This window comes from Natrix helvetica, assembly GCF_964273705.1.
Source record: "Natrix helvetica genome assembly, chromosome: 12".
NCBI lineage: Eukaryota > Metazoa > Chordata > Lepidosauria > Squamata > Natricidae > Natrix > Natrix helvetica.
The window spans coordinates 6,981,841-6,998,191 of NC_138556.1; the positions used below are offsets into that span (position 1 = coordinate 6,981,841).

Consider the following 16,351-nt stretch of genomic DNA (forward strand, 5'->3'; position numbering starts at 1 on the left):
ACTATTCAAAATTTCCGCTACCCGTTCTCCAAACTACTCAAAATTTCCGCTACCCGTTCTCCAAACTACTCAAAATTTCTGCTACCAGTTCTCCAAACTACTCAGAATTTCTGCTACCGGTTCTCTGAACTATTCAAAATTTCCGCTACCCATTCTCTGAACTATTCAAAATTTCTGCTACCGGTTCTCTGAACTATTCAAAATTTCTGCTACCGGTTCTCTGAACTATTCAAAATTTCCGCTACCCGTTCTCCAAACTACTCAAAATTTCCGCTACCCGTTCTCCAAACTACTCAAAATTTCTGCTACCAGTTCTCCAAACTACTCAAAATTTCTGCTACCGGTTCTCTGAACTATTCAAAATTTCTGCTACCGGTTCTCTGAACTATTCAAAATTTCCGCTACCCGTTCTCTGAACTATTCAAAATTTCTGCTACCGGTTCTCTGAACTATTCAAAATTTCTGCTACCGGTTCTCTGAACTATTCAAAATTTCCGCTACCCGTTCTCTGAACTATTCAAAATTTCCGCTACCCGTTCTCCAAACTACTCAAAATTTCCGCTACCCGTTCTCTGAACTATTCAAAATTTCTGCTACCCGTTCTCCAAACTACTCAAAATTTCCGCTACCCGTTCTCTGAACTATTCAAAATTTCCGCTACCCATTCTCTGAACTATTCAAAATTTCTGCTACCGGTTCTCTGAACTATTCAAAATTTCTGCTACCGGTTCTCTGAACTATTCAAAATTTCCGCTACCCATTCTCTGAACTATTCAAAATTTCTGCTACCGGTTCTCTGAACTATTCAAAATTTCTGCTACCGGTTCTCTGAACTATTCAAAATTTCCGCTACCCGTTCTCCAAACTACTCAAAATTTCCGCTACCCGTTCTCTGAACTATTCAAAATTTCTGCTACCCGTTCTCCAAACTACTCAAAATTTCCGCTACCCGTTCTCTGAACTATTCAAAATTTCCGCTACCCATTCTCTGAACTATTCAAAATTTCTGCTACCGGTTCTCTGAACTATTCAAAATTTCTGCTACCGGTTCTCTGAACTATTCAAAATTTCCGCTACCCATTCTCTGAACTATTCAAAATTTCTGCTACCGGTTCTCTGAACTATTCAAAATTTCTGCTACCGGTTCTCTGAACTATTCAAAATTTCCGCTACCCGTTCTCCAAACTACTCAAAATTTCCGCTACCCGTTCTCTGAACTATTCAAAATTTCTGCTACCCGTTCTCCAAACTACTCAAAATTTCCGCTACCCGTTCTCTGAACTATTCAAAATTTCCGCTACCCATTCTCTGAACTATTCAAAATTTCTGCTACCGGTTCTCTGAACTATTCAAAATTTCTGCTACCGGTTCTCTGAACTATTCAAAATTTCTGCTACCCGTTCTCCAAACTACTCAAAATTTCCGCTACCCGTTCTCTGAACTATTCAAAATTTCTGCTACCCGTTCTCCAAACTACTCAAAATTTCCGCTACCCGTTCTCTGAACTATTCAAAATTTCCGCTACCCGTTCTCCAAACTACTCAAAATTTCCGCTACCCGTTCTCTGAACTATTCAAAATTTCTGCTACCGGTTCTCTGAACTATTCAAAATTTCCGCTACCCGTTCTCCAAACTACTCAAAATTTCCGCTACCCGTTCTCTGAACTATTCAAAATTTCTGCTACCGGTTCTCTGAACTATTCAAAATTTCTGCTACCGGTTCTCTGAACTATTCAAAATTTCTGCTACCGGTTCTCTGAACTATTCAAAATTTCCGCTACCCGTTCTCCAAACTACTCAAAATTTCCGCTATCCGTTCTCTGAACTATTCAAAATTTCTGCTACCGGTTCTCTGAACTATTCAAAATTTCTGCTACCGGTTCTCTGAACTATTCAAAATTTCTGCTACCGGTTCTCTGAACTATTCAAAATTTCTGCTACCGGTTCTCTGAACTATTCAAAATTTCCGCTACCCGTTCTCCAAGCTACTCAAAATTTCCGCTATCCGTTCTCTGAACTATTCAAAATTTCTGCTACCGGTTCTCTGAACTATTCAAAATTTCCGCTACCCGTTCTCCAAACTACTCAAAATTTCCGCTACCCGTTCTCTGAACTATTCAAAATTTCTGCTACCGGTTCTCTGAACTATTCAAAATTTCTGCTACCCGTTCTCCAAACTACTCAAAATTTCCGCTACCCGTTCTCTGAACTATTCAAAATTTCTGCTACCCGTTCTCCAAACTACTCAAAATTTCCGCTACCCGTTCTCTGAACTATTCAAAATTTCTGCTACCCGTTCTCCAAACTACTCAAAATTTCCGCTACCCGTTCTCTGAACTATTCAAAATTTCCGCTACCCGTTCTCCAAACTACTCAAAATTTCCGCTACCCGTTCTCTGAACTATTCAAAATTTCTGCTACCGGTTCTCTGAACTATTCAAAATTTCCGCTACCCGTTCTCCAAACTACTCAAAATTTCCGCTACCCGTTCTCTGAACTATTCAAAATTTCTGCTACCGGTTCTCTGAACTATTCAAAATTTCTGCTACCGGTTCTCTGAACTATTCAAAATTTCTGCTACTGGTTCTCCAAACTACTCAAAATTTCTGCTACCAGTTCTCCAGAACCTGTCAGAATCTGCTGGGTTTCACCCCTGCTTGGATGGCTGTAAAAAGGACTCGAGCTTGACTCCTGTAGCTTCCATGGACACTTCTATATTCAGGGGTGGGCGTCAAACTTTTTAGCAAGGGGTTCTCTGCCCGGTTGCTGGGTGGGCATGGCCTAGTCAGCCTCCTGCACCATGTCAGGGGGGATGTTTTTGCCCTCCCCATGCTCCGGAGGCTTTCCTTGAGCCTCCAGGAGGGAGAAAACAGCCTTCCCAGGCTCCATTTCTAGCCTTCCCAAACTTTCGGTAGGCCCATTTTTTTCATGCACCCTGCACTTACCTGCATGCAAAATAGGCTGCGTGGAACTCCCGGGAGAGGTGGGGTGGGCAGGGCCAGCCAGGAGTGGGATTTGGGGGGTTCTCTGAACTGCACAGAATCCTAGCTAGAGGTTCACCTGAACCCCTGCAAACCCCCAGCAGCCCACCCCGGTAATAATAAACAGAGTTTCGTCCTTTATTTCTTTATTTTCCATTTCCCAATCCAGCCTATCCTCCAAGTTTGGTGGTCCCCAATCCAGATTCTACTGTGGGTCAACCCTGTTTTAACTTTTTGAGATGGGGTACCATGTATATAATATCAGATAGGCACCAAGAGCATCTTGGCACATTTAAATACCAAGGGAGTGGCCCGAGCTCCAGAGAAAATATAGGTGGCACCTTGGCCGAGTTTGCAAAACATATTTACCATGATTAATGTGTCAACTCATTTTCCGGGTTTGTGAAATATTCGTGAGGGTTAAGGCAAGCTTCCATAATACCGTATTTTTCGGACTATAAGACACACCTACATTTACAGGAGGAAAACAAGAAAAAAAAATAGTTTGGGCTTCCATGTTTTTGCTCTCCCCAGCCCTCAGAAGCACTCTGCAGGCCAAAAATGGGTCTGTTTTGGGCAAAAACGGGCCATGCAGAGCACTGCAGAGTGCTTCTGGGGGCCTGGGAGGGCGAAAACGTTTCACATTGAGGACCAGATACTCCCATACTCCCATATAACACCACTCCTGCGCGAGCTGCACTGGTTGCCTGTGGTTTTTCGGGTGCGTTTCAAGGTGTTGGTTACTATCTTCAAAGCGCTCCATGGCACGGGACCTAGTTACCTGCGGGATCGCATCTCACCTCATACATCCCTGCGACCAATCCGCTCCCACAGGGAGGGACTCCTCCTGGTGCCGTCCAATAAGCAATGTCAACGGGCGGCGCCCAGGAGTAGAGCCTTCTCTGTGATGGGCCCAACCCTCTGGAATGACCTCCCCCCCGATATTAGAACTACTACCGACCTCCGCTCCTTCCGACAGAAACTTAAGACCCACCTGTTCCAACTAGCTGGCCTAGCTGACTTATAGTCCCACTTTCAACCTCCTGGCAAACATCTTATTTTGGGTAGTTTTTAAGGGTAATTTTTAATTTTTATTCGAATTTTAATTTATTATTGTACAGTGCATATCCTACCTCCTCCGTCTATTTATGTATCTATGTATATCTATATTTTTGTATCCACATTGTTTTTAATATGACTGTACACCGCCCCGAGTCCTGTTTAGGAAAGGGTGCGGTCTATAAATTAAAGTATTATTATTATTATTATTATTATTATTATTATTATTATTATTATTATTATTATTATTATTACATGGAGGTTTTAGAAGGCCAAAACCGCCTATATTCAGTCTAAAAGCCACACCTAAATTTTCACCCACTTTTAGGGGGGAGGAAGGTGTGTCTTATATTCAGAAAAATACGATATATTGCTGCCTCCCTTATCTTATTTGGGACTTCAGACCAATACCGTCAAGTCTCTTGAAGCCAGAAAGTTACTGGTTGCTTTGTAGGTAGAGAGTGTCAATATTCCACCAACAAGGATGAATTTGGTATCGTGAGCCTTGCTTATTAGCTCAGAGAGGGAAGGAAAGGAAATACATTGGCTCTGTTTTGTAACAGGAGCTGGGGAGGCAGTTATTTTAGAAGACCAACAACCGAGTAAGCTCAGTTGTGTGAGCCAATGGATTATTTGTCCCAGCAGCTCAGCTGGTTTCTTTCTAAAATCGCAGATTAATCAGGATTTGGCTCATTACTCTCCTTGCTCAGTGGGAAATATGTGATGACCTGGAATTATTAGACCTTCCAACGTGACCTTTGGCCTTTCCAGGGAACAAATAGGTGTGAATTCAGTGGGTTGTATTTTCAATCATGTGGAGTCCTTGGTGCTCTCTGAGCTTGGTGGTTTGCTTGAAGATATTTCACTACCCAAATAGGTAACCTCATCAGTGCTCCATCTTCATCATAACCATCATAATCACCATCAGGACAATTTTGATTTTATAATGGGATGGGTCTGTTAAGATGTTCCTCCGCTTCTGTTTACTTTGCAAAATACTACTAAGGAGGGAAGGAGAAAGCCGATTGCTTAGCTCATGTGTTGTTAGATAACAGAACAACAGGGTTTGGAGGTCTTCTAGTCCAACCACCTGCTCAAGCAAGAGATCCTATACCGTTTCAGACTAATTATTGTTCAATCTCTTCTTTAAAACTTCCAGTAATGGAGCCTTCACAACTTCTGAAGGCAAGTTGTCCCATGGATTAATTGTTCTCCCTGTCAGGAAATTTCTCCTTGGTTCTAGGTTGCTTCTCTCCTTGATTAGTTACCACCCATTGCTTCTTGTCCTGCTTTCAGATGCTTTGGAGAATAGCTTGACTCCCTCTTCTTTGTGGCAACTCCTGAGATATTGGAAGACTGCTATCATGTCTCCCCTAGTCCTTCTTGTCATTAAACTAGACCTACCCAGTTCCAGCAACTGTTGTTCATATGTTTTAGCTTCCAGTCCCCTAATCATCCTGGTTGCTCTTCTCTGCACTCTTTCTAGAGTCTCCACATCTTTTTTATAGGGTGATGGTCAAAACTGATGATTAGAGGAGATGAAGTGCTATTTTTGCACTTCTCTCTTTTGGGGAGGAAAGTTGTTTTCCCCCTTAAACACCACAAACATAAGTAAAACACTCTGTTAAAGCTTGTTGGCCGAAACAGAAGCGATGCCAAACTGGCACATGGGCAGTTCCCGTTTTCAGAACGAGCCCAGCATTCTAAGGCCAGATGGTCACTGCTGGTGCCAAGCGATGGGGCATTGGCTGTGCCCTTTTTCAAAAGAGTTTTTTTTTCCAGCATCTGACTCCCTCCCCCTTGGCTCTAGACTCTTGTTTTATTTTTGTTTTATTTTTCTCCTCCTGCTGTTCTGCCCTAGGACATTCATCATGTTGGATTACAAACGGCGTTTGAAACTCCCCTCTCTTTCCAAAGATGTTTTTTTGTCTGCCGTGGCGGGCAGCTGTTCAGGAAACATAGAAACAGCTCCAGAGCTTTGTCTCACATGGGACTGCGGGCGTAGACCTCCAGACGAACCCACAATCACACCATGGGCACAGGATGGTATCGTCCAAGAGACACAGACCACAGGGTGCCAATGTCTCTGAACAATCATTTGTTTACTTATTTAAGAAAATTTATAAGGCTGCCCAACTCATTCTCAGTGACTTTGTACAGTTTACAAAGATAAAAACCTGATAAAGGTAAATGTTCCCCTCGCACATATGTGTTAGTCGTTCCTGACTCTAGGGGGCAGTGCTTATCTCTCTTTCAAAGCCGAAGAGCCAGTGCTGTCGAAAGATGTCTCCGTGTACATATGGCCGGCATGACTAAACATCGAAAGTGCACGGAATGCTGTTCCCTTCCCACCAAAGGTGGTTCCTATTTTTCTACTTGCATTTTTTAACGTGCTTTCGAATTGCTCAGTTGGCAGAAGCTGGGACAAGTCACAGGAGCTCACTCCGTTACATGTCGCTAGGGATTCGAACCGCCGAACTGACGACCTTTCTTATTGACAAGCTCATTGGCTAAGCACTGAGCCACCGAGCCACCGTGTCCCTAAGAAAATCTGATATAAATATCAATAAAAAGCAAAATATCTCCACTAAAACCTTAAATTTTTAAAAGCTCTGGATGCTGACAAATCCAAATGCAATTTTAAAAAAAGATTTCTTTCCCAGGGCTACCACATTGTATATTGACAAAGAGCTATAGCTCATTTGCTTTATTTTTATAACACCCTTCAGAGGACAGAGCAAGTTTTAACATCTTGGCAAGCAGGTTGCCTTTTGTAGGCTGTTAATGAAAAATATCTATTAAAGCCTTAAAGGTTTTGGACACCAGTTCAAGCTGGATATTCTCGTACACCGCATCAGACTGTCTGCTGGGGCAAAGTGGTTTACCCCAACCAATGGTGCAAATGGATTAGGAGAAAAAACACAGCTACCGTCTTGAAACAGGATAGGATAGGATAGGATAGGATAGGATAGGATAGGATAGGATAGGATAGGATAGGATAGGATAGGATAGGATAGAAAATAGAATAGAGCTGTGATGGCAAACCTTTTATAGACTGAGTGCCCAAACTGCAGCCCAAAACCCACTTATTTATCGCAAAGTGCCAACACAGCAATTTAAGATTAATCTTGAGATTTTACTAGCTAAAAATAACGATAAACACGGCAGAGTTCAGATAATTGTTCTAAGAAAAATGTGATAAATGCACTTTTATGCCCCTTCATTTTTTTCCCTGCTTTTGAATATTACGTCTAGCAACAATAAAAAAGAAACACTTTCGTAATATCATTTCTCTTTCTCTCTCTCTCTCTTTCCCCCTCTTTCCCTCTTTCCCTCCCTCCCTCCCCCTCTCCCTCTTCTTCTCTCTTTCTCTATTTCCCTCCCTTCCCCTCTCCCCTCTGTGGGAGAAATGCGATGGAGCTGGGCTGGGGTGATGGCATGTCTGCCCTCAGGACTCTGAGTGCCACCTCTGGCACATGTGCTACAGGTTCGCCACCACTGAAATAGAGAATGGAGTAGAGAATAGAGTAGAGATTGGAGCAGAGAGTGGAGTAGAGAATGAAGTAGAGAGTGGAGTAGAGAATAGAGTAGAGATTGGAGTAGAGAGTGGAGTAGAGAGTGGAGCAGAGAGTGGAGCAGAGAGTGGAGCAGAGAGTGGAGCAGAGAATGGAGTAGAGAGTGGACTAGAGAGTGGACTAGAGAATGGAGTAGAGAGTGGAGTAGAGAGTGGAGTAGAGAGTGGAGTAGAGAATTGAGTAGAAAGTGGAGTAGAGATTGGAGCAGAGAGTGGAGTAGAGAATGGAGTAGAGAATAGAGTAGAGATTGGAGCAGAGAGTGGAGTAGAGAATGGAGTAGAGAATAGAGTAGAGATTGGAGCAGAGAGTGGAGTAGAGAATGGAGTAGAGAATAGAGTAGAGATTGGAGCAGAGAGTGGAGTACAGAATAGAGTAGAGATTGGAGCAGAGAGTGGAGTAGAGAATGGAGTAGAGAATGGAGTAGAGAGTGGAGTAGAGAATGGAATAGAGAATGGAATAGAGAACGGAGTAGAGAATGGAATGGAATGGAGCATAGGCAGCCACACAAACAGGCTGAAGAACAGTTTTTAACTGTCAGACTCCCGAATGGAAAATAACTCTACAACAACATAGTATGACTGACTTGCACAGCTGGCACGACAGGCAATAAATTCACATAGTGCAATAGGATTGTGTGTTTGTGTAGCAGGATTCACTGGGCTAGGGATTTTTTTTTTTTTTTGCCTTTCACTGTGAGTTGTATTGTGTTGGAGGGGTGCACCAAGGGAGGCTCAGCCAATCGCATTGTACACACATGTTGTACTCTGACAATAAAGAAAAAATTTAGAGGTTTGGGACTTCTTGCGTGTTAGCTCAGGAGACACAAATCTCTGGATGGGTTTTATTGTGGTTTTTGTTCTGCAGGGGAGTTATCTTTTGTTTGTCTGCTCTACACTCCAAAGACCAAAGTTTTATTTACTCTTATCAGCTGTCTCTTTTTTCAAGGTAAAGGTTCCCCTCGCACATATGTGCTAGTCATTCCCGACTCTAGGGGGCGGTGCTCATCTCTGTTTCAAAGCCGAAGAGCCAGCACTGTCCGAAGACGTCTCCATGGTCATGTGGCCGGCATGACTAAACCAGTGGTGGGTTCCTACCGGTTCGGAGTGGTTCGCCTGAATCGTTAGTAGTTTGGCGGCCTGGGTCGCTGGAACCAGCAGCGACCCAGGCCTGCCACGCCCCTGAACCAGTTCTTCTGGTGGTGTTGTAGGTGCTGCCATCTTGTTTTTTGCTTCTGCATGTGCGCAGAGCAAGTTTTATTGCTCTGTGCATGTGCGCACAGCATTCTTACAAGGGAACAGGAAGTAGTGACTGCCGGAATCCACTTCTGGACTAAACGGCGAAGGCGCACGGAACGCTGTTACCTTCCCACCAAAGGTGGTCCCTATTTTTCTACTTTTTACATGCTTTCGAACTGCTAGGTTGGTAGAAGCTGGGACAAGTCACCGGAGCCCACTCCATTACGCGGCGTTAGGGATTCGAACCACTGAACTGTCAACCTTTCTGATTGACAAGCTCAGTGTCTTAGCCACTGAGCCACCGCGTCCCATTGTCTCTTTGGTAAGGCCCCCTTTTTGTACAGTTATATCTGTGTTGTTTCCTAATGAGGACTGAGATCCAGTGTCAGTTGGAATAGAGCTGGAAGGGACCTTGAAGGCCTTCTAGTCCAACCCCCTGCTCCAGCAGGAGACCGGATACCATTCCAGTCTCCAGCAATAAGAGCACCCACCATTTCTGAAGGCAACTTCTGTTCCACCCGTTAACTGTCCTCACTGTTAGGAAGTTTCTCCTTAATTCCAGGTTGCTTCTCTCCTTCATTAGTTTCCATCCATTATTTCTTGTCTTCTGATGCTTTGGAATCCGTGTCTTCTCTCAGTCCACAAATGGGACCATTTTCCTGTTCATAAACATCCGAGTTGAGAGATTTCACTCCTGAAGCTTTTCATAAAATCTCAGCAAAAGCTAAGGAACGGCGAATTTCTTATCCAAAGGCCATGTAGAGAAATGGTATCATCCCAGGTTCAAGTCCAGCTTCAACCATTCAACCTGACAGGCCTGGAAGCCATCTTTTGCATTGGGCCTTCAGGCCTGCCACCTTCAATGCTGTGGGAAACTGGGAGGGGGGGGATTATATGGAGTAAGGGATAGATATAGTCATAATAACATTCCTTTCTCAGAGAGTCAAGGACATCTTGCCCTGCAGCTGCGATGGTGTGACTGGGAGGCATCTCCAGTTGGGACAGTGCCTGATTGGACCATGGGATGGACATGTGGGTGCTGGGCAGGGACTTGGACTTTCATTTGGGTGGGGGAAACCTGGAAACTTTCAGATTCGGGTTTTCCCAGATGTGCCAATATGACATCTCTAATAAAATGAAACTTTGAGGAAACTCAAGCCTCGGAGTCTTCTTTCATTGGGGGTGTTACTTGGAACCCTGACAGCTAGGTCTCCTTGGGCTCTCTCTCATACTAACCTTGCAAGGTTGTTGTCGTACAGATGAAGAGCTCCATTTAAGTGTCTTCAGTTTCTGGAGAACAAATAAATCTTGCAATAAATAATGACAGCGTATTGAGACGGAGAGAAAAACTGGGCAGCAGCGGTTTAAGGGAATTAATTCTGCTAGTTTCTTTATGCTCCAACAACAATGAGGAATGATCATTTGGAGATTTCAATACCAAAGTGATGACAGGCGAGTATATTAAATGCACATATTTTACAGGTGAGGTGCCCTGCGGCTGAGTGAGTGAGAGATTAATGGATTGCAATTAATTTTTTAGTATGCTGTAGCATAAATGATTCTCAGGAAAATCTTTCTAAAGAGTAAAACACAAATTGGACAATACAAAAACAAGCATTGAGGACACGATGAATAGCGTCAGTTAACTAGAAATGTCGAAGAGCAGCTGAGTTGTGTCCCTCCACATATTAAAAATAAAGTCCCATTTCATAGCTCGGACCGATTGTGGCTCAGAGTTATTCAGCGTCCTAAAAAGTTGAGCCAATACATGTGCATACATTTGTAGTCTTCTGGATGATTGTTGTGATTTGAACCATTGGGAACTTGTTGCTGAATTTTTGCAAATTAGGAACAGTAGATGCAGATGGCGGAGGCTCAGTGGCTAAGCTGAGCTTGTCAATCATAAAGGTCGGCAGTTCGGAGGTTCGAATCCCTAGCGCTGCGTAACGGAGTGAGCTCCCGTTACTTCTCCCAGCTTCTTCTGACCTAGCCGTTCGAAAGCACGTAAAATGCAAGTAGAAAAATAGGAGTCACCTTTGGCAGGAAGGTAACAGCATCCCATGTGCCTTCGGTGTTTAATCATGCTGGCCACATGACCACGGAGACATCTTCGGACAGCGCTGGCTCTTCAGCCTTGAAACAGAGATGAGCACCGCCCCACTAGAGTCTGGAACGGCTGGCACTTATGTGTGAGGGGGATCTTTACCATTGCACAACAGATGTTTTCTGGGAAAATAATTGGATAGCATATTCGAAGTGAAAAAGACAGGCTTAGACTTATTCAGAAGAAAGAAAGTGAGAAGGAAGAGACCTTTTTGAAAAATTTCTCTTCGAGCAACGTTTCCAACTAGTAGCTGCACCTGGTGGATCTTCATTAATCTCAGAAAGTTTAAGAGAAGAGACCTCATGGGATTGGGGGGGGTGGGATCCCAGGGGATACAGGATGAATGGGAAGAAGACGGTGACAAAAGAAAGCCCTCCGGCTGGCTTGTTGCCAAGAAAGCTATCCTGGGTGTGTCCATTGATGTCATGAGAAGCCAAACTTGAGTGCGAGAGAGATTTGACTTTATGAGACGGCTGGGGTGAGAACACCTGTCCAAAGTACAAGGGTGGATCTGGAATTATTGCATCAGCTAAAAGATTCTTGGCAATCAGGCTGGGAAAGTTCCCTCTCTCGTTGGAGGAAAATATTTTGGGGCTGGTTGGATGGTTACTTAACCTACGGGTTGCCTCTTGGGGGAAAAAAGCACCTTCGGGATATCTCTAAAATCAGCTGAAATGGAATCAGCATATAAGGCAAAGAGCGAAGAGACAGAGACTCTTTAGGGAGAGTTATAAAAATAAAGCCAATACATAACTCCAGCCTTGTGTTAAACAACCACAGGAGACCAGGAATTCTAGGAAGCCAAACGCGTAGAATTCCTTGGGTTGGGTTGGTAGAATACAGGCAGGCCGCCTTTCTTTCTTTCTTTCTTTCTTTCTTTCTTTCTTTCTTTCTTTCTTTCTTTCTTTCTTTCTTTCTTTCTTTCTTTCTTTCTTCTTCCTTCCTTCCTTCCTTCCTTCCTTCCTTCTTTTTTCTTTCTTCTTCTCTTCCATGTACCTCATCAGCATGACAAAATACCGTGTTTCCCCCAAAATAAGACGGGGTCTTATTTTCTCTCCCCACCACCACCGAAATAAGCGTTCCCGACTCTAGGGGTCAGTGCTCATCTCCGTTTCAAAGCCGAAGAGCCAGCGCTGTCCGAAGATGTCTCCGTGGTCATGTGGCTGGCGTGACTAAATGCAGAAGGGGCATGGAACGCTGTTACCTTCCCACCAAAGGTGGTCCCTATTTTTCTACTTGCGTTTTTACATACTTTCTAACTGCTAGGTTGGCAGAAGCTGCGACAAGTAATGGGAGCTCACTCCGTTATGCGGCGCTAGGGATTCGAACCGCCGAACTGCCGGCCTTTCTGATTGACAAGCTCAGCGTCTTTGCCTCTGAGTCACCTCGTACCTTTAGACTTTAGACCAGGGGTGTCCAAACTTGGCAACTTTAAGACTTGTGGACTTCAACTCCCAGAATTGAAGTCCACAAGTCTTAAAGTTGCCAAGTTTGGACACCCCTACTTTAGACTAACTAGACATACCCAATTCCTGGAAGCATTCTTCGTACATTTTAGCCTCCTCATTATTGAAGGAAGGAAAACTTGGAAGGAAAGGTCTTGAATTAAAGAGTTGGTGTAGGTGAGAAGAAGCTGTTTGGTTAAACAGCAGGCAATGCTTAGCTTTGAAATATTAGCACTCGGATGGATTGAAAGAACAAACTACTTTAAATTAATGAAGCAGTTAAGCATTTTATTTGCCAATAATGTGAGGGGGGGAGTTGGTCCCCAGCTGCTTTTGCATTTCTTTGAAGCATTTCAACATCTCTTGTGTTCATTCTGGGCATTGGTGCGGTTAATTACAAGCTCATAAGTGTATTTGCTTCCTCTTGGCTCCTAACTCCCTCTCTGCCTTCTTCCCTGCATCCCCCTCCCCCCCCCCCCCAACATGGCCTGTTTATCAGCAGTCGGTAGCAAAAGTTTTAATAGGCTGCTTGCTTGGATCGCTGTAAAATCTATTCAAGCATGGGCAAAGTGCCACACTGTTTCTCACCCCGGCGGATTTAAAAAAACAAAAAAACTCACAGAGACAGTAAAACAAAAACCAGCTGGCTGGAGGGACAGGTTGATTGAAAGTGGAGTAGCAGAATCAATCAATCAGAATAGAGCTGGAAGGGACTTTGGAGGTAACAGTAACAGAGTTGGAAGGGACCTTGGAGGTCATCTAGTCCAACCCCCTGCTCACGCAGGAGACTTCTACCAGGGATTTGAACTGCTGAACTGAAGATCTTTCTGATCGACAAGCTCAGCGTCTTATCCAACCCCCCTGCTCAAGCAGGAGACCGTATACCTGTGATGGCGAAACTATGGCACGTGTGCCATAGGTGGCACGCGGAGCCATTTCTGAGGGCACGTGAGGTTTTGCCCTGTCAGCCCCAGCCCCATGCGCCCACTGGCCAGATGATTTTGACCTTGATTTTCAGGCATTTTTCACTCTCCGGACTCTTCAGGGAAGCCTCCTGAAGCCTCCGGAGGGAGAAAAACGGCTCAACAGGCAACCCAGAAGTCTGTTCCTGAACTTCCGGTTTGTATGTTAGGCCGTTTTTCGCCCTCTGGTGGCTTCAGGAGGCTTTCCTGAAGCCTCCGGAGAGAGAAAAACAGCCCACCGTGCACGCCGGAAAACGGGACGTTTTTGGCCTCCAGAGGGCTTCCGGGGGAGGCTGTTTTCACCCTCTCCAGGCTCCTAGAAAGCCTCTGGAGCCTGGGGAGGGCAAAAAATGGACCTACTTGGCCCACCAGAAGTCGGAAAATGGGCCATTTCCGGCCTCCGGGGGGCCTCCAGGGGGGTGGGGGAGGCTGTTTTCACCCTCCCCAGGCTCCAAGAAAGCTGTGTGCCCTTGTGGTACTTGCTGAGAAAACTCCTTTTTTTTTCTGATGAGCCCTTATAATAGAATAACAGAATTGGAAGGGACCTTGGAGGTCTTCTCCTCCAGCCTCCTGCTCAAGCAAATGATTGGACAATGGTTGTCCGTTCTTAAAAAAAACCTTGATCTTTGCTTACTCAACGCACTGAGCTGGTCTGGGCTTGCTGTATTTGGATTTATGCCCTGTGAGAACTTGGCCAATTCGGACTGATTCCGTAGATCATAATTATACAAACCATGGGATAACAACATGAGTTGGGAGATCATCTCATTTTTCTGCAGGAGAGCCCCCTGGACTGCAGGCCTTGGAGTTGAGCTGTGGCTCTGGAACTGGACAAGTGACCCTCAACCCCAGTGAAACGTTGGAGCTGAGTTGCAGTCTGTTTCCTGAGGTCAACCCTTTGAGGTAGGTCCAATCAAGAAAAAGACACCATCAGGATTCCAGGAATCTTGCTTTATTGTTTTAGGGCAGTGTTTCTCAACCTTGGCGACTTTAAGACTGTGGACTTCAACTCCCAGAATTCCCCATGCATGGCGGGGGAATTCTGGGAGTTGAAGTCCACAGGTCTTCAGGTCACCAAGGCTATAGAACTTATAGAATAACAGAGTTGGAAGGGACTTTGGAGGTCTTCTAGTCCAACCCCCTGCTTAGGCAGGAAATCCTATACCATTTCAGACAAATGGTTATCCAGCCTCTTCTTAAAAACTTCCATTGTTGGGGCATTCACAACTTCTGGAGGCAACTCATTTCACTGATTAATTGTTCTAACTGTCAGGAAAATTCTTCTAAGTTGCTTCTCTCCTTGATTAGTTTCCACCCATTGCTTCTTGTTCTACCTTCAGGTGCTTTGGGGAATAGTTTGACTCATTCTTCTTTGTAGCAACCCCTGAGATATTGGAAGACTGCTATCATGTCTCCCCTAGTCCTTCTTTTCATTAAACTAGACGTACCCAGTTCCTGCAACCGTTCTTCATATGTTTTAGTCTCCAGTCCCCTAATCATCTTTGTTGCTCTTCTCTGCACTCTTCCTAGAGTCTCCACATCTTTTCTACATCGTGGCGACCAAAACTGAATGCCGTATTCCAAGTGTGGCCTTACCAAGACCTTATATGTATTAACACTTCACGTGATCTTGATCCTATCTCTCTGTTGAGAAACATCAATGTATGATAATAATAACAGAATCTTGAAAGCTCACTAGAGTTGGTCTCTGCTCCATCTTATACCAAACGAAATCAAGGCAGGGTTGAATTGAGCTTCTTTCTTGCACGTTCTTGGTTCCGAGCCCCACTTAATCTTTTCTCTTCCCTTGTTGCTTCCTTGCTCCCTTTCTTCTTCCTAAGGCTAGGTCTTCGTTCCTTTCCATCCGGTGAGCAGTTTTCCAATATTACGTGGAAGAAGAATGGGCATCCGGCGAGAGAAGAAGACAACCTCCGTGTCCTCCCCAACGGTTCTTTGTGGATCGCGTCAACCGTGGGAGCTGTGAAACACGACAACCGCTCAGGAGGCTCCAGTGTGGAAGGAAATTATTCTTGCACCACTCAGGGCCCATTTGGGTCCGTCACTGGCCAAACTGTGATGCTCCGAGAATCTAGTGAGTATTTGTCCCCTGCAATTCGTTACAAAGAGCCTGTCCACCTCAGGTATCTTTTGAAAAAGAAAATGAAGCATGTTTCTAGTCCTCACTGTGGTGCTGTGTGTGTGTGTATGTATGTATGTATGTAGGTAGGTAGGTAGGTAGGTAGGTAGGTAGGTAGGTAGGTAGGTAGAGATACAGATATAGATATAGATGATATCGATAGATATCGATAGATAGATAGATAGATAGATAGATAGATAGATAGATAGATAGATAGATAGAGACAGAGAGAGAGAGAATTGCACCACAGTGAGGACTAGTGTGGACTAGAACTACATACATGTGTGTGTGTGTGTGTGTGTGTGAGAGAGAGAGAGAGAGAGAGAGAGAGAGAGAGAGAGAGAGAGAGATTGATTTATTGAATGATTGAGATTGATTATTGGCTCTTCAGAGATCAGTGATGTTGTGATCTCCAGCCCCTCCAGCAGCCAAATCAGAGGAGGAGGCCTGGGAGTTAGGGTCAGCATCAGAAAAACCCTATGCGGCAAGAAGAGTAAAAGGCAGAACTAAAAAAAAATATTTTCGTATCGCTCCTATCATTTATCCCAAGCAGACTCAGTTCTCAATTGTTCTGTCTTATACAAAGAAAAGGCAATTTTTAACGTTGGGTTCTGACCACTCCCAAAACAAGACTTCAATTTGAAGTCATCCCCAAGATTAACCCTATTTTTTTTAAAGTAGTTTTAATATTAATATTTTGGTGCTTTTTATTTAATTTTCCTTGGATAAACTAAATATTCTTCAAAACACCAAACAAACCCAAAGCAATTATCCATAGTAGGTCAACTCTGTCTAAAGCCAGGTTGTTCTTCTGCTTGTAACTCATGTCTCCTTTCTTTCTTTCTTTCTTTCT

The 16,351-nt window shown here is 44.2% G+C and overlaps 1 protein-coding gene across 2 annotated transcripts in view; it reads left to right on the forward strand.

The window, feature by feature from the left end:
• The window catches only part of IGDCC4 (immunoglobulin superfamily DCC subclass member 4), an 84,430-nt gene that overhangs the window by 22,822 nt on the left and 45,257 nt on the right, over window positions 1-16,351 (forward strand). For both annotated transcript variants that reach the window (XM_081964587.1, XM_081964586.1), the window contains exons 3-4: window positions 14,141-14,264; window positions 15,203-15,453. In XM_081964587.1, coding sequence (XP_081820713.1) covers window positions 14,141-14,264; window positions 15,203-15,453 — 375 coding nt within the window. The remainder of the gene's footprint in view (window positions 1-14,140; window positions 14,265-15,202; window positions 15,454-16,351) is intronic.